Source organism: Pelmatolapia mariae, linkage group LG16_19 (genome assembly GCF_036321145.2).
Source record: "Pelmatolapia mariae isolate MD_Pm_ZW linkage group LG16_19, Pm_UMD_F_2, whole genome shotgun sequence".
NCBI classification, from domain to species: Eukaryota; Metazoa; Chordata; class Actinopteri; order Cichliformes; family Cichlidae; genus Pelmatolapia; species Pelmatolapia mariae.
Window position 1 is genome coordinate 1,982,622 of NC_086241.1, and position 24,082 is coordinate 2,006,703.

The 24,082-nt window shown below is 44.7% G+C and overlaps 1 protein-coding gene across 5 annotated transcripts in view; it reads left to right on the forward strand.

Annotated features, from left to right (window-relative positions):
• myo1b (myosin IB) overlaps positions 1 to 24,082 on the forward strand; it is a 52,576-nt gene that overhangs the window by 24,711 nt on the left and 3,783 nt on the right. Inside the window, exons 5-26 of one of the 5 annotated variants that reach the window (XM_063496697.1) lie at positions 1,793 to 1,897; positions 3,392 to 3,438; positions 4,949 to 5,012; positions 6,573 to 6,671; positions 7,496 to 7,599; positions 9,772 to 9,919; positions 10,519 to 10,637; positions 11,162 to 11,248; positions 11,360 to 11,425; positions 14,630 to 14,734; positions 15,845 to 15,907; positions 16,270 to 16,470; positions 16,711 to 16,937; positions 17,164 to 17,364; positions 19,394 to 19,487; positions 20,462 to 20,611; positions 20,696 to 20,764; positions 20,859 to 20,945; positions 21,285 to 21,371; positions 22,273 to 22,359; positions 23,144 to 23,230; positions 23,999 to 24,073. In XM_063496697.1, coding sequence (XP_063352767.1) covers positions 1,793 to 1,897; positions 3,392 to 3,438; positions 4,949 to 5,012; positions 6,573 to 6,671; positions 7,496 to 7,599; positions 9,772 to 9,919; positions 10,519 to 10,637; positions 11,162 to 11,248; positions 11,360 to 11,425; positions 14,630 to 14,734; positions 15,845 to 15,907; positions 16,270 to 16,470; positions 16,711 to 16,937; positions 17,164 to 17,364; positions 19,394 to 19,487; positions 20,462 to 20,611; positions 20,696 to 20,764; positions 20,859 to 20,945; positions 21,285 to 21,371; positions 22,273 to 22,359; positions 23,144 to 23,230; positions 23,999 to 24,073 — 2,372 coding nt within the window. The remainder of the gene's footprint in view (positions 1 to 1,792; positions 1,898 to 3,391; positions 3,439 to 4,948; positions 5,013 to 6,572; positions 6,672 to 7,495; positions 7,600 to 9,771; positions 9,920 to 10,518; positions 10,638 to 11,161; positions 11,249 to 11,359; positions 11,426 to 14,629; positions 14,735 to 15,844; positions 15,908 to 16,269; positions 16,471 to 16,710; positions 16,938 to 17,163; positions 17,365 to 19,393; positions 19,488 to 20,461; positions 20,612 to 20,695; positions 20,765 to 20,858; positions 20,946 to 21,284; positions 21,372 to 22,272; positions 22,360 to 23,143; positions 23,231 to 23,998; positions 24,074 to 24,082) is intronic. The other 4 variants (XM_063496698.1, XM_063496699.1, XM_063496702.1 and 1 more) reach the window with 4 other exon arrangements.

Sequence of the window (24,082 nt, forward strand, 5' to 3'; positions counted from 1 at the left end):
ATGAATACTTAAAGGCTGGACTTTCCATCAGACTGAAGCTTTTTTCCATATTGTGTGGTTTTTATGATGGTGTATCCATGTTCTGGAGCAGTTTCACATACTGTACAGAAACACAAGAGGAATGGTATTTCCTGTGCAGTGCTGCGTCACAGGTAACAGCAGTATGTATCTGACTGTGTGTTGGCTCTGGGAGTGCTGCTGCAGACATTCATTCATACTTTGAATTCAAACTCTGACCTGTTCACACGGCCAACGTTGTCTCGAAGAACGTTCTGGCTCGGTGAGACGTAGCAGCAGCCCGAGTAAGCTGTACAAAATTCCTACATGCATTTATAAGGCTGTGCAAAACAACCTTAATAACCTCAGACTGTTATGTTTTCATTTTTCTAAAGCTGTACTTTATTTGTCAGCTCGCCGTCAGAACTGATCCATGATATTTTAACCCTGTACTGCCCAGTGTGTCGTATTTTTGAGGGCCTTTTAGACCTCTCCATCATCCTACATCACCCTCCTAAAAACCTGAATAAACTGAACACCACATGTTTAAGCAACAAATTGCACAAAAATGAAAACTTTTTTTTTTTGAATTTATCAGAAGGTTCAATAAACACAAGTTTAAATAAAATATCTTCGAATGTTTTAGGCTTTACAAGGTTAACTGGTGAAGTTCAGCTTTAAGTTGATATTTAAATACATTATTATTAAAGCTAAGAAGTTGCAGAAGATGCATCAGTGGCGTCCACCACGGGGGGCACAGTGCAGTCAGACCGATCGTGTTCTGTTCTGTAGGATGCACCAGGCTTTATTCCAACTCCAAACCTCTCCTGGTTGTTGGAGGGAAAAGAAAAAACGACTCCGAGGAGCTGTTTCTGCAGCCAAGTCGGAGATAAATTTGGATTTCGGTAATCTCATCAGCCCCGAAGCCCTGCAGTGAAATGAGGCCATCAAAACCAACCCTATCGATATGGGTCATTGACATTAAAGTGTGATAGGGGTTTCTTTTGTCAGGCTCTCTCTGTGGCTTCTATAAAGGGGATGTGACCAAAATTATTATCAGATGCCATCTCAGTGTGCAGGAGACATAACAGTTTTTATTGTCTGCAGACGGAGTAAGTTTACTTTCCTAACCTGAGAGATAACAACGTGAGGATTAAAGTCCTCAGTTTGTAACTCAAACGTTTTTGCCTACGTTTAGATAAAAGTACAAGCATGTCCCGAGCTGTTTGCCAGACTAATCAGGAATCTGTACCGACGACTGCTCTGAAGGTCTTTCCTGTCCTTGCCTGGCACGCCGCACGCATCGCCGGTTCTGGGTCACCGTCCTCTCTCTGGTCAGGAGAGACGATCCTGATGCCAGCCGTCGTCCAACGAGGCTTGTCGCTTGTTCAGACAGGACATGTAGCTTTTTGAGCCAAGCAGAAAATTATTTTTGGGCAAACGTGTCTTAGTTGCAGCACGCTGTGCTGGAGCATTTTTAAATCACTTTCAGCTCCACAGAAAGTTTTATTCCCGTGCTTTCCCCTGGCTTTCAATGTAATCATAGTATGAATGATGATAATGTGATGCAATTCTGGTCATCATGTAATTTAACAAAGCAAGTCTTTATAATGGAACCTCCTCCTCTGCTCTGCACCCTAACAAACGATCCACACCCTGCTCTGATGGCTGTCGGGGGAGATGATGTAAGGGGGATTTTTATAGGGGATGGTGAAACGGGTAGACATCTCTGCACTTGTCCCTCAGTCATGTGAATCACATTATATTTATCTTTGTGTGTGTGTGTGTGTTTCAGAGGCCAGTAAGCTGGTAATGTCGTATGTGGCAGCGGTGTGTGGGAAGGGCCACGAGGTGAATAAGGTCAAGGAACAGCTGCTGCAGTCCAATCCCGTGCTGGAGGGTGAGTGAAGATGCCCAAGCTGCGTCCCAATTCAGGAGCTGGGTTGTCTGAAGTTCACGTTTGGAGGGTGGATGTGTGTTGAGGGGTTGCCAGAGCTGCTCTAATTCAAGAGATCTTCAAAGTGCAGCTGAGAAAAGCAGCTTTCTTTACTCGGCGTTTAGGAAACGAGAAGACTGTGCAGGATATTTGCAGCCCGACTGTAAATACACTGCAAACTGCTGCCCGCTGTATGAGAGCGTTTAATGATGGTCTTTGATATTTTGGCTTGATTTCCAAATGCAGAATACACCAAAACAAAAATGCAAATGCAAAGCTCCTGGCAGTTAGTCACACAACCTACAAAACATTTCTTTTAGCTCGCTTAGCTAATCCGTAAACACAGATGATTATATAACCATGGAAAATGTAATCACAGACAAGTTAACTCATCCGCAAAATAACTTTAGGGATCTTATAAATACTGTATAATACACTCTTTTATTTTCTTAGCTAAACGGGATGCTACACACACACACACACACACACACACACACTCATTCCCACAGCTCAGTTCTGGCACGCAAACAGCTGTATTTTAATTGGGGGCAGTGGACAGGAAATGCCCATGAATGATGAAGCTGTATGCCCGGGTTGCTGCAGAAAACCCTGCACATCTGCAAGAGTTTAGCTCACGTCAATCTAATTGCCCTAACACTGAGAAGGGGGAAAGGGAACAGAGTCACGCTGCTAAACACGACGGATCCGTCACGCTCCCACTCTGCGACACGATATGTGTTGGTTTCATTCTTTGTCACCCTCGGTTTCTTTTCATTTACGTCTCTTTATCTTCCTCCAGCCCTCTCCTTCCCCGTCCTCCTCTCCCTCTGGCTGCCATTGTGCCAGACTAGCAGCCCACACATTCACAGTAACCGCCGACTTAAACGCACATTAATCAGCTGTTATCAGCAATTAAGCAGTTATGCTAATAGCGCTGTGATGCGTGACACGTTAATGGCATCTTTATGTAGAAATGTGGTGTGAAGCCAATGGAAAGGTCGTTGTAGCAGGGAGATGTTCTGAAAGGCCTGATTGTGCATGAAACACAAAGTTGTTTCTGTCAAAAATGAATATTTAATGAACCCTTTAGTTACGTTTATTTACAAGCAGGAGCCCGTATTGAGGCACTTTTTGAACATGGCGTGACATCAAGGTTCAGCCCGCCCTAAGCCTGGAGAGCCCTGGTGCTTTGCTTAATCCACCCAGAATTATGGGGCTTCATCAGTACAAATGGCTTTGACATCCAGGCCATGTATGATTGACAGCTAGCTGGACTCGGGCACGAGGTTAGGGATCATTATGAAGGTTTTGAATATTCTTAATGGCCTCTCTGTAATGCATCGGCGGTAACTTTACTCTGAGGTTATTTGCACAAGTTTTGCATTATTTGTAATGCTTTCCGAATCCATTAGTTTAATTATTTGTGTCTGATTTTTCCTTTTTTTTCCCTCTCTTCAGCTTTTGGAAATGCCAAAACTGTAAGAAATGACAACTCTTCCAGATTTGTAAGTATGCAGAATCAGCTTGTGTCGTTTGGAAAGATGATGTCTTTACTAATGAGTCACACACATTTTTCCACCTTTTTTCAGAATGCTTTTGTTTCTTGAATACTTTGTGTGCATGTCCTGTGTGGTTATACTGTTTGTGTCTTATATGGCAACATTACTCCAGTACCTGAACGTGTTTTCATGCATAGTTTGACTATCGTGTCAATATGTTTTTTCAAATACAGGTGATATTTCTTTGTGGTGTCCTCCCTGTGTTCCCATGTAATCTGAGGCCCTGGATCTTCCCAGTAGACCGGTCCACACGCCCCCTCAGTCTGAGCAGGCTTTGCACATTTGATATAGTACATGTGCACATGCCTCAGGAAATGCTCTTTACATAAAGCGTGCAGGACGAGGCCGCCCATTCCTCTGCGTCTCGTATCTCTCTGAATCCGATTGTTGGAAAAGCAGGAGAAATTTAATGCCTATCTCTAACATAGGTCTGGCGTCATAAGGGTGATTCAGTAGCTGCTTTGGTCCTTGGACACACACACACACAGATATCCAGAATCTGGTTTTATCCAGGCGGTGTAAAAAGAGATGGTTTTTACTTTTTATTGCCTTTGTTTTCCTCAAACTGCCCGGTTCAGTATTTTGGGGACGTCTGATCTCCTTGGAGCGCCTGTGATTTCCATTGCTGTTCATTTCTAAATGTTTCTAACATGAATGTTTAGTTAGCTGCAGTTTCTTCAAAGAGAAAAGTCACTTCATCTTAGCAGCTGGCAGTCCATCCAAAAAAAGTCTATTTCAGTAACACCCCACCCCCCCAGGACTGAACTTTGTTTTCCTTCTTGTGCCTGAGCGCTCGATTATTGTAAAAGAAAACGATTCTCCCAGCGTGTGCCAGCTCGCAGGCTAACTGCCAACGTACCTGTCGTGTCCCAGTTTTTGTGTCACTGTGCACACGGTTTTTAATCATCCGCCTACTTTTAGATGGCAGCAGATGCCGGTGCACGGACATGCAGTTGTAGCGGTGAGCATTATAACGGATTATGACCCTGATCTGTTTATATTTAGCTAACCTTCGCAGCAACCTCAGGCCCTCTCACCAGATATCAGCTCATCAGAGCGCCATCGGTTGATCAGAAAACTATAAGTCAAGCTGGCTCTTCATTTTGCTGAGTGCAGCAGGCTTATTGAGTTTGGCTAAAACCCATTTACCAGCAGAGCTTGGCCTGTTCAGAGGAGCTGTCTGCTATTAATACATCAGAGGAGGGGGAAAAAGCCCAAACACAGGACTCTCTGTCTCAACTTCCAGGTTTCAGAGAGAGTCAGAAAAAAGGCCTGAATGTCATTTTTTTTAAAAAGAGGTCATGCCTCCCTGTTATCTTTAGGTGTGAGGATCGCTGGCTGGAGTCCTTACACTTCTCCGACCGACTGAATCTATATGACGTTTTTAAAAATAAGCAATGGCAATAAAAGACACAAAGTGTAAGTTTCCGTCTAACTGCTGCTCTTTGACCCTCAGGGAAAGTACATGGACATTGAGTTTGACTTCAAAGGAGATCCCCTGGGCGGAGTCATCAGTAACTGTGAGTAATAAAATGGAAAGAAAGCTTTTTTTTTCCCCCCCCGATTGATATTTTAAATATTTGTAAATCACATTCCTCCCAAAACGCCGTCATTCCAGCCTCCGTCTTTCTCCCCTCGGCTCCTTGGCAGTGTTTTGGTTTGATCTCGCCTCTGTTCACATTGTTTTGTCTGTGCTGGTTTCCCCGGCAGAGGTCACAGAAACAAAGACAGAAGCTGACGGCCGAGGCACAAATGAACCTCTGTCTGCTCGCTGAGTCAGTCAGACACAAAGATGGTCTGTGAAAAGCAGCTGCTGACATGTGACCGAGCTGGCTAGCTACACGGCTGCTCTTCCAGGGCAGGCCTGGATGGATTCGTCTCTGCTCATTATGTTTTAGACGTACATCCTCGGAGCCTTCGCTGCTTCCTACGGCCGAGAATAGCTGGTTATAATTTATGAGAAGGCAGTTCTCAGTAGCGTTGGTAATGATAGTGGGGAGACATTTTTGGCATGCCTTTAGTCACAGCATAACACAATATTGTTCCCGCACTGATGCTTTAATGTGTGTTTGCTTATCTGAGGCTGAGGGAGCATTAAATAAACGCTGTTCAGGAGGCTTTGCAGCAGAAAGTGGAATCCTTCCTTCTCTTCAAAGTAAAGCTGAGTAATGAGTGTGGCTGGACGTGGCTGTGCTCAGGTCACTTAGGGTAAAAAGATGCTGTTCGCTGCCCTCCCTCTGTGTCTGTCTGTGATGGAGGAACGGGTTTTCAGTGGCTTGTCTTGTCCTGTCTGTATCTTTAATCACAGCTCTGTATTGCTGCTGACAGCCACTCAGTGGTGGATGTTGTATTATTGATGTGCAAGCTCTCACGGAGCCACTTACGTGATTCGTGGCCGGTGGGTGTCACAAATTCACGTTGGGCAAAATCCGCTGCTAACCCCGACAGCCCGGGTCTGCAGCGGCCTCTAGTTTGGTGCTTGCAGTGGATCCACGACCACAGATCTGTGAGTCAGTGTTTAAACAGCCTTAAGTGCTGAAAATTGCCAAAAGCAGTTTTTATTTCCTTCTGATTTTTGGTCAGTTTGTTTCCCCAGACTGTTCACTTGAGTACAACATAAACTCTTCAAGTTTCCTAAAATAAGCTGTTTTTTAAAAATAGACAAATTGAATGCTTATTCAGCCTGTGATGTTGCTGAGCAGCACAGTCGGGCTTTAATTAAATCGCACTCCTCCTGATGTGGTGAGAGGACGATGGGTCCCTCTTTAATCAGGTGCACTTGGTTCCAGCCCAGGAGAAAGGGCTGACGTCTGATATCGTTCGTGGGGTTTCTTCCTGTGGTGTTTGCACACAGAGATAATTACCAATATTGGTTTGGTCACCTTGGAGACTGAAAAAAGGATCCCAGTCGAGCTCTGTAAATACAGACCGGGCAGCTTTAATTCCTGAGGTGGGCTCGGCTCGATATTTACTACTGGGGGACACCTGAGAGTGGCAGCAGAAGGATTTCCTGTGCAGGCTTCTGGTTTGTCTTTGTGTGTCATTGTTTCCTTTTGTTTTTTCTTTCTTTCTTTTTTTAGATCTGCTAGAGAAGTCACGTGTGGTGAAGCAGCCGAGAGGAGAGAGGAACTTCCACGTCTTTTATCAGCTTCTGTCTGGAGCCTCAGACGACACGCTCAGTGAGTAAAACTGCTGGAAAAGCTGGTCGAACGGTGGCCTGGACAGGAACGGAGAGCTGTCGGGATCTTGGATCTGAGATAAATGCCACTTTGAGAATCGGGGAAAAGGCCTCAGAATGTGCACGTCTCTGGATGCTCGCAGTATGAATTAAAAAAATAGGCCTGCCCATCGACGGGTGTTCTGCTTACTGTTAAGTTTACCGTGTGTATACTTTCTAAATGTGCCAATCTTTTACCCCCCCCCCCCTCATGCAGCTGCATGAACACATGGCTAACGCATTAATAAGTCACCCTTCCTGCCTAATAAACACCACGAGAACAAAGACTGAGAGTGAAACCCACTCGCTCTGTTTGCGTTTCTGCTGCGAGGGGCCATTGTTTAATGTTCTTCACAAAGGAGAACAATATAATGGTCATTGACTCCAGAGCGCACACATCACTGAGGCTCGCTCTAGCTGTTGTTAATACTGCTATGAATGAAATCTGACACATGCACCCAGAAGAGGAATAGATTTCTCTACTAAATGACAGGCGGCCTTTAAAGAGGGCAACCTGATCTTCCAGCATAATGTTCACAGCAGTAGCTCAGTGTTTGAATACACCGTGTAAGAACTGAAGGAGGGCAATACCCCAGGGGTTAGACACATTTTTCTAAAATTTCTAAGGCAACACCATCAGTTGTATGCGTTTCTTTAAACGGGAATTGAATTCAGCATCTTCTATCGGCTCACAGAGCTGTGTTGGATTTTATGGGGCAGCTGGCAGGAGTGTAGGTACGCTGCATGAAGAGTTTAAATGACAACCACATGGTTTGTGTGTCACAGGGAAGCTAAAGCTGGACCGGGACTTTAGCAAGTACAACTACCTGAGCCTGGACTCTGCTGTGGTCAACGGGCTGGATGATGCGGCTAACTTCAGGACAGTCAGAGTGAGTAAAGCGCATATACGCGTCTGTATGACTGGTGGAGCCCCGAAGCTGCGCCTCACCCTCGTGACGTTTGGCACAGACTTTCCTCTCTACAGGATTTCTGTTAACTCGGTGTGGCGCAGCAGAGCGAGGAGGCGGTCTGATTGTCCTGTTATCTCCACGACAGAACAAACGAACAAACGTGCATTAGCGTCAGTATTGCTGGCTGTGTAAACACTTCACGCCAGCGGCCCTCCCACCTGTTGCAAAACCAGGTGAACTTTGATCTTGAAGGTGGATTAAAGACTGGTTTGTATTGATTAAACACAGGAAAAACTCCAGAAACATTAACAGAGAAACCCACGGGAGAAAAGAGAGCTGTTTCCTCTTATTGAAGCTCTGCACAAATATGTGCTATTTTGTCTTTGCGGTGTGGGTCTTCTCAGCCTTATTGATGGTAACACAGAGGATGTTGTGTCTGGAAGAAGCTCTCTGCTATCTCCTGTGCTGTGTCATTAGGCCTGTTTCAGCATGCTTTGCTCAGCTACTGTATAAGCCCCTACAGTCTGCTCTGTCACACTCTACTGTACTCGTTTCCCCCTCCTCACATCCTGCTTCTCATCGACTCCCACAGAGTTTTTAACGCTGTTCCTGCTGCAGCTGCGTTTCACCACAGGAAGCACAAGACGACGTTCCCTCCACACAATGACCCCACCGCACGGAGCTTTCTTTTCTTAAATGTTTATTTGTTGATGTTTGATTAAATGTTTTGGATTCATGAATTCTCCATCATCATTCGTCACCGTTCACCGCTCTGTGTTTGTGATCCAGGAAGAGGAAGTTTGACTGTAATATGATGGACCGGGATTCTGTTAAAGAGATTTAAATATTCAAATACATGATTTCAGGTGTTATGATAGATTGTGCTGATATGTTTGATAGGATTTTGCTTTTGTATAGTGTATACAAGTTTGAGTGGATCCCACAAACCAGTGAGAAGACTTCAGCGCTAAATGTGTCTAGCTTTTTAATAAACTCATTGTGAGAGCACTGATCACGGTGCTCACAGAGCAGTGATATACACCAACCAGGCACAACATTATCAGCACCTGCCTAGTATTGTGTTGGTCCTCCTGACTCATCGAGGTATGGACGCCGCCCCTGAAGGTGTGTTGTATCTGGACCCAGATGTAGATCCTGTAAGTCCTGTATGCTATGAGGCGGGGCCTCCACGTGTCGGTCCAGCACATGGCTCGACTGGATTGAGATCTGGGAATTCAGAGGTCAAGTCGCTCAAACCATTCCTGAACCATTTCTGATTTGTGGCACATTATCCTGCTGGAGAGCCCACAGCCATCAGGGAGCACTGTTTCCATGAAAGGGTGTAGATGATGTGCAACAATGCTTAGGTAGATGGTACGTGTCAAAGTAACATTCACATGGATGCAGGACACAAGGTTTCCCAGCAAAACATTGCTCAAAGCATTAAACTGCCCCCGCTGGCTGGCCTTCTTCCCATAATGCATCCTGATGTACCAGATGTTCCCCAGGTAAGTGATGAACAAGCACCCAGCCATCCATGTGTTTCATCAGACCAGCCCACCTTCTTCCATCGCTCTGTGGTCCTGGTCTGATGGTCATATGTCCATTGTTGGTGCTTTCAGCAGCAGACAATGGTCAGCATGGAGACCCTGTCAGGTCTGCAGCTCCAGACACAGCAAACTGTGATGCTCTGTGTATTCTCACCTTCCTATCAGAACCAGCATGAACGTTTTCTGCAGTTTGAGCTCATCCGTTGATTTGGACTGAAGAGCTGCTGTGGGAGTAAAGGCTGACCATAAGGGAGTCTTGGCCACCCACGACCCTATCACTGGATCACTGCCCCCTGCAGATCAGGAACACCCCACAAGAGCTGACCCAGTTCTATCAAACGCTCTCAAATCCTTATGCTTGAAAATTATTCCTGCTTCTAACATCAAATTTTAAGGACAAAATGTTCCCCCTCTCTCTGACACATCCCGCCCACTAACAGAGGCCATGATGAAGATATAATCAGTGCGATTCACTTTACCTGTCAGCCGTCAGGACGTTATGTGTGATGTTTGTAGGCGCTCCCCTCTGCACCAAGTTGCAGGAACATCAGTGCCTTAGTGACGTTGTTTCTGTCTTTTCCCTCTTCTCGCCCTCTTCCAGAACGCCATGCAGATCGTGGGCTTCATGGAGGATGAGGTGCAGTCGGTGCTGGAGCTGGTGGCAGCTGTGCTGAAGCTCGGCAACATAGAGTTCAAGCCAGAGTCGCGCTGCAACGGCACCGACGAGAGCCGCGTCAAGGACAAAAATGGTGGGCTTGATGCTGCTACGCCTTCATCTGACATATTTTACACTATGATTGTTGTTTTGTTTTATTCAGAGGAGTTATTGTGAATATTTTTTCCTTTCATTTAACCCTTTTGACCCACTGCTCACTGGGCCTGGTCTAGAGTCACCGTCCCCTGTTGGCAGCTTGTGGTCCTCAAACAATATTTGTGTGTTATGATTTGCGTGACAAGAGTTTCATTCTCACAGCTGCTCTTTTTAGGGAAATCATTCATTTGCATTTTTCCCTCAGTGACTCTTGGACAACCATGCTTTCCTCTTTTTTTTTTTTTCCACATTTGAATCAAAGACTGCATTGTTAATAATCAGCTGCAACGTGTTATTCAGATGAGTCCTGTTTTTTGCTTTTCCCTTGACTCTGCCGGTGGGAACACCTCATTGTCGGGAATAAAACACAAATGCTGAGGAGGTTACGAGGGTTGATTCTTCCTCCTTACAGCTTCCTTATAACGTTACCCTCTGATTCGAATCAAATGTAGAATAAGAACCATCACAAGGTGAGACCTGATGTCTGCACAAGCATTTTCTTTGTGTCTTAATCCGTTTTCTGTGGCTACTTTGCAGATTTGAAGGAGATGTGTGAGCTGCTGGGGATCGAGCAGTCGGTGCTGGAGAGGGCGTTCAGCTACCGCACAGTAGAGGCTAAAATGGAGAAAGTCTCCACTACACTGAATGTGGCGCAGGTCAGAGACAGACTTGCATCTCTTTCACCACTTTCACCTGCTTATTACACGTGCGCACACACACACACGGGATCATAGTGCATAAAAACCAAAGGGCCATTTCTTCCCCTTGACTTGCTTTACTGGCTGCCGACTCTGATCCGTGCCACTTCTACATGAAAACGTCTGCATTATAGATGGGCAGTATTCCTCCTGGAAATTCAAATGTAGGTCATATTTTCGAGGTTAGTGGGTTCATTCAGACTCTTCATATAACATTAATGCTGCAAACATGGGTCCTGTGTGCCCAGAACAGACGAGGAAAGCGTTTAGAGTATTAACCTGACTTTATAAAACTCATATTTCTGTTCATGTATGGGCTCTGCTCTCTGCCGGCGGTTTCCTTTGAATCAGTGTAGCCACAATAGCTTTTTTTAAGGAACAAGGTTAGTTAAAATCTGCAGATATGTAATAAAATGAATCACTGCCGATTCTGCTGGTTCGCTTTATTGTCGCTTCATCATTAACAGTGTCTTCATCCACAGGCCTACTATGCCCGAGACGCCCTTGCCAAAAATCTCTACAGTCGCTTGTTTAGCTGGCTGGTTACCAGAATCAATGAAAGCATACAAGTAAGCGATGTCAGGCATCTTTGTATTTCTCTTTTTAATTTATTTATTTAGACTGACAAAACTCCACTGCTGTACTTTATTCCTAATGGTACCAATATTGTGTCCCTGCAGGCACAAACTAAAGCTCGGCACAAGGTCATGGGTGTCCTGGACATCTATGGCTTTGAGATATTTGAGGTAAGACAAATAGCAGCTCAGACCAGCCTTTTTTTGTCCTGACAGGCCACAAGGACACAGTCGGACCACCCAAACATTTTTATTACAAGGAAAAGAATTTTGCCCTCGGCTGTTTGCGTGCATGTTTTGGTACCTGCTTGGAGCCTATCGGCAGAAACGTAGAGCTGATAAAACCACACTGAGATCAAATTAGTTCAGTTTTTGTTGTTGCTCCTGGGGTTGAAATTATTTTTGTGGAAAAGTGGTTTCAATTCTCAAAATCTCAAAATTGCCTTTACATCAGCGCACTGCTCACCACACTCTGCACGTCGTACAACATGAATACGACGATTCTCAGCATTAACATCACATATTACAGCGAGACGAGAATAGATGGCTCCATTTATGCTAACTGTATACAAAGTAATGCACCAAACGCCACATAGACAGCAATGCATGTAAACATGTGACACAGAGTTTGAACACACTGTAAACAGAATGACGGCATTAAAAGTTTCTTTGTTCTGATGCACGATGCCACCCCCCCCCCCCCCCCCCCCCCCCCCCCGGTTCATGTCTTGTTCCTATCCCTGTTCGTTCACCCCACTCACTATCGAGTCCTTCCTCTCGTTGTTGTGGTGTCTGGGTCACCAGAATGGAGTAAGTAACACCTGCACCTGTTTGCTGTGGCCGCGAGCATGCTGTGATCTAAACTCCTTAATTCACCTCCCTGTTAAAGATGATTCAGGGCTCCTCGTGTGCAGCAGAGCCACACGGCTGAAAGGAGGCTGGACAAGCCAAAGTCACACAGTCTGCTGAAGTCAGTTCAATCAGTACACTTAACAGCAATGCAGGCCTGCAGTAAATCCTACATGTATAACAGTTATGTGAAGAATGTGAAGCTCTCAGCCTTATTGTTTGTTGCACTAACAGGTGTTTCTATTATTAATATTAATGAGTGTAGAATTAAATGTTTTCTTCGAACGATCAGGTGTTTCAATAAGACTGAAAGCTGATTACTGAGTCTTTATTTGGCTCCCGTTTTTAAACAGGATAACAGAAAGTTATTAGCTTAAAAATGGATCGTTATTTTGGAGAGATGAAAATGTATTTACTTTAAGTTATTTATATCATGCTGATATTTGACACAGACCATACCAACAATCGTGACACTTTAGCTCGCAGCATATTAAAAGCATCATAAAACCATCATGTGTTAAATTCTAGTTTAAACAAAATAACATGTTATAACATATCAGTTACTGAGCTTCAGAGGAAGACTTGCAACATTGTTAATTTTGGCTAAATGTTTATTATTCAAACGTGGAAGCAGTCGCTCTCATTTTCATCTCATTTTTTTTGTTTGTTTTTTTTCCTAAAAGGAAACAAACTTTTTTCAGAAAATGCACAAAAATGCCAAATGTATCACAAAAAATGCAAATAAGAACATATTTATATATTCATAATATATTTATAATTAATTTTAGTTTTTTCTCTGAAGGTTCAATAAAAACTGTTTTTTTTATTGAACCTTTAATTTCTACGTAAACAGTACAGAGCAGATGTAACAAAGGAGAAATGTCAAGAAGTCAAATACAGTAATAAAAATAACAATAATTTAATCCTTTAATACAATTTTTTTGTTTTCATTTTGTAACACATTAAGTACGATGTGACGAAAGTCGGTGAACGTGAAGGCGTTTTTATTGTTATTTCCTTGAATGAATTTTAACCACTTGTCATAAAAACATCGACTGTAGATAAAATAGTTTTGGTTTCTTTTACATGTTTCAGCCACGCATCTGCTGCCACTTTGGAGCCGACGTGTGTGTGTGTGTGTGTGTGTGTGTGTGTACGGGTTCGTACTATCCTGGTGGGGACCAAAATCTGACTTTTACTATCCTGGTGGGCGCTTTCTGCACCGTGGGGACCAAAATCCAGGTCCCCTCGGGGTTGAAAGCAATTTTCACACTCAAAATGCGGTTTTACTGTCAGGGTTACAATTAGGTTATGGTTAGGTTTAGGGTAAGGGTTAGGGTTAGGCATTCATTTTTAATGGTTAGGGTTAGGGTAAGGGGCTAGGGAAAGCATTATGTCAATGGGATGTCCCCACGAGGATAGCAAACCAGACTGTGTGTGTGTGTGTGTGTGTGTGTTGTGTGTGAGAAGACAACCTTTTCGTTTCTCAGTAAAAGGAAATTTAAAAAAAAGTGATCCACTTGTACGTGTGGATCCTGTTTCCTGGTCACTGAGAACCTTGGTTTGTCCTCTACTCCGAGCTGTTGGACTAAACTGGCTTTGAACCTCTAACCGTAGCAATTAAATGTTAACCTAACCCAGTGTGCCAAGAAGCATGACTCACCACTAAACACCGTCATGATTGACGACAATAATAAGTGAATGCTGTGGGGATTAAAAGTGGTCGAGGCCGTTATATAGTCAACGCTCCATCAATGTTTAATGAAATCTAATCCAAGACAGTTCACAGGAACGTGTTCTGATAAGAATTTGTCATTATCTGGTATTATTACAACCCTTCCTGGTATCCATTGTTCAACGTCCAGATTGATTAGGTGTGTGCTCGGTCGGAGAATGAGTTAGCAAATCCTCAGACAGAAGGAACGAGCTGCTGTTCAAACTTATTATCACTGGTGTCATTTCAGAGGTACGGCCTTTCAAGCTGCAGAAGAGTAAAAAGTGTCAGTGCGCGCAGCGACATCGAGTGATGCTGGGTTACAGTCGTGCTTTCTTCATTTTCTGAGAATGTTTTCTAAAAGCAGCTGTGCAGCTGTTGAGGATATGAATTCACTTCCAGGATGCGCAGGTGCAACCATACTTTTTAATAAAACACAACAGGAAATTAGCTTGGAAAAGTGAATTGAACAGACAAATCCAGTGGAAATGGATATGAAGGATGAGTCTCAGTTAGCCAAGAGAAGAAGAAGCTGAAGCAGATTTGACAGATAAGCTTTTAATACAATGAAAGATAAGATGATCCTTCAGACATAGATTCCTGAAGTGTAGTACTTACAAACAGCTGGATGTTGGATATTTATCCGGATATGTAGATGTTCCACCTGTCCTACCTTCTTCTAACCTATTATTAAGCCACTCAGCAGACTGCACAGACCGTTAGTGGCAGGAATCCTCTGAAATGCAGATGAACCAACACATTAACAGAAGCAGGGTCTGACTGTTTTTATCCTCCTGGTGCTACACCCACAGGACAACAGCTTTGAGCAGTTCATCATCAACTACTGCAACGAGAAACTGCAGCAGATCTTCATCGAGCTGACCCTGCGTGAGGAGCAGGAAGAGTATGTCAGAGAGGTAAGTGTGTGAATGGTGAACTCTGGGATCTGACCAGCACAGCTGTGCAGAATCTGCATCACTCTGCGTGTCGGCGCTCTGCACACCTTTGTTGCACTGACGGCTTATTATTGCAGCATGAGCTCAACTTGAGCTTGTCGCTCATCTGTTTAAGCTCTACAAGCCTCGCCCTTTGACCAGACGCATTATTACTTCACGCGTGTCTCTGTCATGAAAACCCTCTTCATTTATTCCCTTCACATCTTCCCTCTGTGGATTCTTGGGGACGGAAATGGTCTTCCGCTCTGGCGAGAGTAAACACTCCCCGCTGCGGGCCTTTAGGCTCTGTTTGTTTTCCGAGCTCTGTGTTTGAGTGCAGCGGTAGTGACCCCCACGCCACTTTCCTACTAACACCACCACCAATGATATTCCACTCCTGGCCTCTCTCCAGTATACTGCATGGGAAAATACCGCAGTGCTGGAGCAAGAAGGGAGGATTACCAATCAGGAATGTGGCCAGCCACCCGTCAGTTTAAGCTATGCCTCCTGTGCATCCGCCCCCTCCCCCCTCCAAAATATCTGTCCAATTGCTTACCCCGACCTATGTTACCAAGCCGTTAGTAGCTATGAAGTTGATGGCTGCTAAATTGTTTTTTCAAGGCCCAGTGAACCTTTCTGAGAGGGCAAGATTGAAAGTGTTCCTCCTTTGAGTCTCCAAAGGGACTCTGGCCTTGACGTGAGGGAGACGGAGCCTGTAGGACATAACATCAAAGCACCGAGGACAATTATGGCTTCAGAACTGATGGAAACGCATCAGTTTATCCTGATTAAATAATTTTCAATAAATGCACTCGAGTTCAAGATGAAAGAAACAAGATCTGTGACCAACCGAAGTCTCTTTGTTTTTTCCTTCCCGGAGCATTTGTTCTCATTACGCACATGTAAATATTAAGTGCTGCAACATGTGTCTCTGTAACCGCAGCACATGAATACTTGGTAAAGGCGATAGATGAGAGTGAGGTGCATGCTGAAAATGCACGTGCAGTGCTGAGCTCTCCCACATGCAGCATATATCAGTTTCTAAAATGTACGCAAATGTCTGTAATACCTCTGCTTATGCATTTGTTACAGGGCATCGAGTGGACCAACATTGAATATTTTAACAATGCCATCATCTGTGACCTGATTGAGAACGTAAGTCCTGTGTCTGTTCTTGGCTTTTGATGTTCTCCACACTTATTATGTTTCTCTCGAATAACTGAGAAGCGCTAATTTTGGTTAAATCTGGAGTGATTTCTCCCGTTCTGTGACTCCAGAGGTGGCGTAAACAACCCGTGTAACCTTATGATCGGTGTTGTTATTGAAAATCAGTTCATCATTAAAGCTGATTTTAAGTCTGACGTTGTCTTAGCAAAATGGGATGATTATCCGAGCTGTTGTGAACAGGTGAATCAGATTGTTCAGCACTGTGAAACGAATGAATCATGACAGAATAATACGTTTCTACATTGAACCCTTCAGAAGTTTGACCCTAAACCTCCTTTTGTTTGTGCCAGAATCAAAACGGCATCTTGGCCATGCTGGATGAGGAGTGTCTGAGGCCGGGGACGGTCACTGATGAGACCTTCCTGGACAAACTGAACACCATCTGTGCGGACCACCAGCACTTTGAGAGTCGGCTGAACAAGAACTCAAAGTTCCTCAACGACCACAGCCTGCCGCACAACTGCTTCCGCATCCAGCACTACGCCGGCAAGGTACCCGAGGCAGCAACAATAACAGCTGATGGATATGTTAAAAAAGACATGTTAACAAATTGATATGGAGATTAATGTGGGCAAATTATGTAATATTATAAATTTTTGCATGGGACAGAGTGAAATTCTGCCATAGGATAAAATCAAAGTGTAATTACACAGAAAAGAGTTAGCCACTTTGTTCAACTTGTGTATGAAAATCCCTTTTTGTGAATGGCTCTTTTCCCTCTGTGTGTCCAGGTGCTGTATCGTGTCGAGGGCTTTGTGGATAAGAACAATGACCTTCTGTACCGGGACCTGTCACAGGCCATGTACAAAGCCAACCACAGCCTCATCAAACAGCTGTTTCCTGAAGGCAACCCAGCCAAAGTCAACCTGAAGAGACCCCCAACTGCTGGATTCCAGTTCAGAGCTTCAGTGGGCACGCTGATGAGGAACCTGCAGACCAAGAACCCAAACTACATCCGGTAAATCTGATCATATCGATTACACAGAAAGAGCACGTGCTATTTGTGATTCTCTCAAAGTTTGCTTTGAAATAATTTTCAAATAGTCCAGATTCAGCCGGCCTGCTGTTACTTTCACCGTCTAGCACTGTCTATTAATCTATAAAAGAGCTTAAGAGCTGCTGCTGTTACTGCAGCCGGCTCTACGCACCAGCCTAATATCTGCAACTTATTTTTTGATTTCCAGCTGCATCAAGCCCAATGATAAGAAGGCATCCCATATCTTCACCGACTCGCTGGTCTGCCATCAGGTGCGCTACCTGGGCCTGATGGAGAACGTCCGTGTGCGAAGAGCAGGCTATGCCTTCCGCCAGCCCTACGAGCCCTGCTTGGAGCGCTACAAAATGCTCTGCAAAAGGACCTGGCCGCATTGGAAGGGTCCTGCAAGGTAATTGTTGTTTATACCCTGAAGTGGTGACATTAGGGAATAGTTGATTAGGGGGAAAAAAGAGGTCTTGGCCCTGGAAGCTTGCCAGAGCAAATCCCTTCAAGTTTTCAGTGTGAAAATGTGAGTGTGGAAAATGAGAAATGCTCCCAGGTGTCTTTAGCTAAGGCACTAAACTTGACTCTGCTCCCAGTGGAGAGTGTGTGACCAGCACTAATAGACTGTGGCTAGAGCGGTCCACTCCCAGGTGTGGCTGTGTGAATGTGAAACAGCCGTTGCTAGAAAGTACTCGGATGACACAGAAAGAGGCAAAAGGGAAAATAATTAGGGGAGCTTGACAGCAGTTTACCCAGCAGACCGTATGATCTGTATATTTAAATAGAGAAAGTGGTCTAAAACTCTGAGCTATGAAGCAACACTTTTGGCTGAGTTTGGTATGTGTAGATCTAAGGATAAGGAAACTGGTTCCCTCCTTTTTTCCCAGCTGTTTTCATGCATTCCCATCCCCACTGTGTGCATATGCATGGATTCACATGCAAGTTAACTAAAGACATGAGACTGCGATTCCAGGGTAAAAAGGTTTGGCTGGTTCGGTCATGTTCTATAAAAACAGCATGTTAGCAGAGATGTTTTAGGTGCATGTCGTCACAGCGAGGCCGCTTTGTTTGAAGGAAATGAAACATTGTTTGTGAACCACAACATGCCCAGACGTTCCATCCTTATCTGTCTCCTCGACTCGGCCAGACTTGCAGGTTTCGTCCTCTCTGCTGGTGAAGTCACTGATTTCTATCTGCCGTCTCGCACATCTGGCTCCTGATGTTTCAGCATCTTTGTATCAGCTTTGTGTGGTTTTAGTTTTCTTCTTAGTCTCTCTGGCTGTTGCTTTCATCGTGGTTTCCATCGTTTCTCAAACTCCATCCTCGGCGCTGTCTTCTGTTATTCCATGAATCCAAATCCTTCTGCTGTTTCTGTCAGGTGAAAAAGAGTCCTGTGAAAAACTAAGTACACCCCATGATTCAGCATCATGTGCAATCACCTTCATCAGCAAGAACTTGAAGCAATTGTTTTCTGTGTGGTTTTAATCAGTCTCACATTGTTGTGGTGTAATTTTGGTCCACTCACCTTTGTCTGTGCAGGTCACGGTAGTCATAAGATCCTAAACACAAGACGACTACACCTTAAGTTTTTAAGACATTTAACCTCTGATCTAAGAAGCGTGTTTACTTCTGAATGAAAACTTTTAGGAACAGATGTTTGCAGGTGTTTATTCACGCGCAGCTCCCATCACGTTGACGTCTGGACTTTAACCGGATCGTTGCAGCGCCTTCGTTCATTTCATTTTCTGGTTTTAGCCCCTTTTATTGCTGTTGGTGATCCAAGCTTTAGCTGAGTGACAGATGCCCTCACACTTGCACTACAACACTTTGGTATTTAGAGGAGTTCATGGTCGACTCGGTGACTGCGAGGTGCCCAGATCATCACCCCTCCAGGCCACACTGACAGTTGCTATGAGCTGTTTGTTCTGATATGTGCTGAACATGGTGCTGTGCTTTACGACCAAACGGCTGCCCTGTTCAGACGTCCTGGCACAGGTTGAACCTTTGCAAACATGAGCTGTGCTGCCCTGTTTCTTCTTTTTTTTAAAAAGAAGAGGCAATCGTTCCAAACAAGCCATACTTGTTCAGTCTCTTTCTAATTGTACTGTGATGAACTTCACAGGTTAGCATGCTGAGGCCTGCAAAGCCTTTTCTCTGAGCATTGCACAACCTGACCCCGGGGTGAACTTGCTGGAACGTCCACTCCTGGGAAGATTTTGTTGACACACACACCTGAAAGCTCGAACTGACACAACCTGATTTTAAAGAGTTGTTATTTTAATCAAGTGCGTTTGATTAGCAGCGCACGCCTGCGACTTACCCTCTTAATTCCTATGGAAGCAGTAAGGGTGGGACTGCACTGCAACCCTGTGAAAACTGCATATATCTGCGCTCGTGTAGTGTATGACCCTCTTGACTTTTCTGACTTCCCACAGGGAAGGAGTGGAGGTGCTGATGGCCGACCTCCAGATTCCAGCAGAAGAGATCGCTTATGGCCGCTCCAAGATCTTCATCAGAAACCCAAGAACGGTAAAATACACTCTCTAACCTGGCAAAGCATTTCTTTTTTGACAGCTGCTCGGTATTCCTGCAGATTAGGCTGTTTTAGAGTCGAATGGTTGAAGCCGGTGTGCTCAGCTGCTTTGCTTTCTCACAGTTAGATGTTTGTAAAGCAGGGTGGGCTTTGCTTGGAGCCCCCACTTCAACAATTAGCTTGTAACCACCACTCTGAGAACACATGGTTTCACTTAGCTGTCCCATATAACATGGGAAACAGGCTTCTTTACTCTGCGCTTGCAGACTCTTCAGCTGCTCGGGCCCGCAGCGTTTGGATGGACTTTCTCCCCCACCAGCAAAAGGCCAAACAGAGCCTGGAATAACATGATCTCACGCTGGGAGAATTTTTCTATAATTGCTTTTTCTATCTGATCAGCTTATCTGCTTTACATATCTACAGCTTCAAAATCACTGAAACAGAGTTCGAGCATATTTATTTTGCTCCTTAATCACTGTAGTCACACCTTTAGCTTAACTGGCACCATTTTTTATCTATACAGAAAATAGAATACAAGTCGCGACGTAGGTATTAGTCAAGCTCTGTGGATATCTGAACAAACCCAGAAACTTCCATATGTGGCGTTATGTCGACAGGCCCAGTGTTCCTGAAGGTAAAGCAGTGACTTCCTCACACCAGTGCAATAAATGATGCGGTCTCATCTCATAAGTCGATTATCAAAAGGTCATTTTTATTGTCTTCCTGGAGCAGTAAACTTTTTTTCCCACCTGCACTTTGTTCTTGTCATTGAGAAATTGGTGCTTCCTCAGTTTAGAAACCCCCCCCCCCTAAAAAAATCAAACTCATAACCTTTTTCCCCTCAGAGTAAACTGACTTTCCCTGACATTTTACCTTCCTGGAGATAATTTGATGATGTTGATAACATCCAGCGTTCACACAGTTTCCCAGGTGCTCGTCAGGAGCTCTTAATTTTCTCCTCTTCCCGCAGCTCTTTTTCTTGGAGGAGAAGAGAAAGCAATGTCTCCAAGACCTTGCCACACTCATTCAGAAGATCTACAGAGGCTGGAAGTGCCGCACGCACTTCCTGTTGATGAAGAAGAGCCAGATAGTGGTGGCAGCTTGGTACCGCCGATACGCTGTGAGACCCTTTAATTACACCAAAATACAAAGCGGATTAAAAACCATACTCACCGATGCATAACGACACTTTTCCATCTCACAGCAACAAAAGAAGTACCGGAACATCAAGAGTGCTACCACTGTGGTTCAGTCGTACACCAGAGGGTGGCAGGTGTGCATCTGTCTTTGAATTCACTCTGTTCATTGAAAAAAGTGTAGCAGCAATCGTGTGGAAGAAAATGAAAGTGTCTGCATGTTTCTACCAGGCCCGCAAACTTCTGAGAGAGCTGAAATATCAGAAGAGATGCGAGGAGGCAGTGACCACCATCGCAGCGTTCTGGCACGGCACCCAGGTACTGATATCAAAGAGCGAGGTGTTTACTGTACCTTGATGGCTTCTGCAGGAGAAGCCTGCTCCTGAACACTTGTCAGTATCGCTTCAAACCCTTTGGTTTTTTACTGTTCGCTGTGTTCTTGCCTAAAGGCACCACAGTATTGCAAGACGGCTGTTCTTTAACAAACTATCCTTTAATGTTATTGCTGCTGTTTTCCTTTAATCCTGCTTCTTGTGCTGATCACACAGCTCCCACTTATCTTTTCTCCCCTGCTCCTTTTTCAACTTTCCCGTCTCGATTTTTTTCTCCTCTTCACATCTTTAACTTGTCTTACCTAACGCCCACCACATCCACCAGGCACGGCTGGAGCTGAGACGTCTGAAACAAGAAGCGCGGAATAAACACGCTGTGACAGTAATTTGGGCATACTGGCAGGGAACCAAGGTATTTCCACCCAGCGATAGTGTGTTGCTGTCCCAGCTGCCATCCCTGTTCATCACGTCTTGTCCCATCCTATGCTATTCTCACCACGAAACTGCCTAATAGAGTAGCACCCCTGCTGAATGAACCTCGGCCAGATTAACGAGCCCGACTGTTCATTTTTCCCGTTTTCTGTTGTGTGGCTCTTAAATGTGGGATTATCTCGAGTTCCCAAACTAACACGCTTAATCCACCGTAGTAAACTGTGCCGATCGTGGCTGCGACGTGCGGCTCAGGTGTTTTACACTTTCTGTCCAGTGTGTCACACCTCTGCTGTAATCTAAAATTACTTCCAGCATATGCTGCAAACATATGCTGGAAGTAAGGAATGTACATGTTGCCACACATCTGATTATGATTGTGGTTTTTACTCTGGTTAAAGTCAAGAAGCTTCTTATTAATCGATGTGATGATGTGCAGCAGGAAGCTCTTAAAGCTCAGCTGGCATGCAGTATACCATTATCCTGTCAGAATGTAACAACCTCTGTGATATCGAATATTCTTGGAGGTTGTTATTATACTAAATTACAGCATGCCAGGCTCAAAGCATTAAGACTTTAGTGTCTTAAATCTAAACTGTGGTTCTGGCTCTTTGTTAGTTTGCACCTTTGACGCTGAAGATAATTGAACTTTCTTGCTGGACTTTAATATTGCATCATTTCATACAATATTCTTTTAAAGCTGACCACACACAGCCTCATTATGGGGAGAGTCTCCTCATTCGCACGTTTTCTTGTTGTTCGTCTTTGTTTATCCGCCTTTTTGCCCCTGCTGTGTCGCCTCTGCTGTCCCCTGTTTTCGGACAATTGTGTTTTGATTGCCACTGAAATTAACTTCACCCACAACTGCCACCGCTTCTCATTAGGCCCGGAGAGAGCTGCGTCAGCTGAAGGAGGAGGCGAGGAATAAACATGCCGTATCGGTCATTTGGGCCGGCTGGCAGGGCACCAAGGTATTTGGGAAGCCTGTTGATTTGATTTGCCGTGACTCTGACTTGCCGCCCTCCATCAATCCCACACCCACCTCGTCCATAACGTGTCCATCGGTCTGCTCGACTCTTTCCAAACACTTAAGTTGTATGTAAGACATCTTATTATGGAGTCTCTCAGAGGCAGACTGCTGGCTGCTAAAGCACAGCAGTCTTACCCATGTGACCAGAATGGTTATTTTCATCTGAACCTGCCTTTGCAGTGCTGTCATTTTTCCACTGTGAGTACTAGTCAGTGAAACGTAGGCGTCTAGTCTCCATACATCACATCAGGGACTGATGTGTCCTATCCTGGCATTGTTTTCAGCTTCTTCCTCCAAGGTCCATGCTTCACACCGCATGCTGCCTGCTGCCTCTGCATGACTTCCTGTGTAGCTAGCGCATGTGTAGTTTTTGCATTGTTGTGCTGTTTTTTAGAAGGATGAGTTTGGATCCTCTGACCGCCTGAGATGTGACTTTTTTTCTCCTTTTGCACTCAAAGTTGTCAAAGCACCAGCTCTGTTTGCCTTCCAGAAGTTCCCCAGATAAATGCTTCCATGACCCACAGTTCCATATTGGTTTCTGGAGGCTGGAGAAGCAGAGCTGTAATTTTACAGTCTCTCAGTGATCACACTGTGCTTGTGTGCAGTGTGTGTGCGCATTTGATGTTGCTGACCTCAGGCAAAACGGTGTCTACCTCCTCTCCCTCTCATCTTCTCCTGCTTCATTTGTTCCTACTCTCTGTCTCTTCCCTCCCACCCCCGAACAGGCTCGCAGGGAGCTCAGGAGACTGAAGGAAGAGGCCAGGCGTAAGCACGCTGTCGCTTTGATTTGGGCCTACTGGCAGGGACTCAAGGTACCTCCCAGCCCCACGGCGCAGCCATCAACAAGTCTGCCACCTACTCGACACCCCTGACTTTCCTCATCCTCCTCAGGGATCTTCTCTGTCATTATCCAGGCGCTGTCCTCGTGACACTTCTTGCATTTTGTAATTTTTTTTAATGCAATGTATATAAGACAAATAGTTAAGAAAAATCCAGTTTAAATGGAAGATTGAGGATTGGACCTTTCTTTCCTCCTTTGAGGCTTTTAATGTTGCAGATGTCACGCAGCGGTGTCTGACTCGCTCGTATCTTCTTTTCTCTGCATCTGTCACACTAACCCATAAACGAGCACTTTTTTCTATCCAGCAGAGTTTCTCTCTTTCTCTCTAGGTGTGTGTGTCCTTGTCCCTGTTGCTGGTTGTTGAAGTAAACTTGTCCATACACCATTTATTGCAGTCCTAATATTGTTTTTTTATTTTTCATCATGTTAACCAAGCACCTCGTGCATCACAGTGCACCCATTTCCACCTCAGTTTGTAGAATTAAGGTCAGACTGTTTGTTGTAACCATCACATCCTTTCAAGTAAAGTAAATGTCAACGTCCAGCAGACTGGAGTTGCAGTTTTCGTGTCGTTGTTTGTCACTAACCAAACGTCAGATGTTCTTTTCAGTGTGCTGTTTGTGTTGCACTGTCGTCCTCCTGTCGGTGTGCCTCCTTTTCTTTCCAAATACACACACAGATAAGAATTAAGAACTGACTGAGTTCATTGATTTCATCGGATCTTTTGGTGCCGTTATAGGTCCGCAGAGAGTACAGGAAATTCTTCAGGGCAAATGCCGGCAAAAAGATCTACGACTTTACCATCCAGCGAATTGTAAGTTGG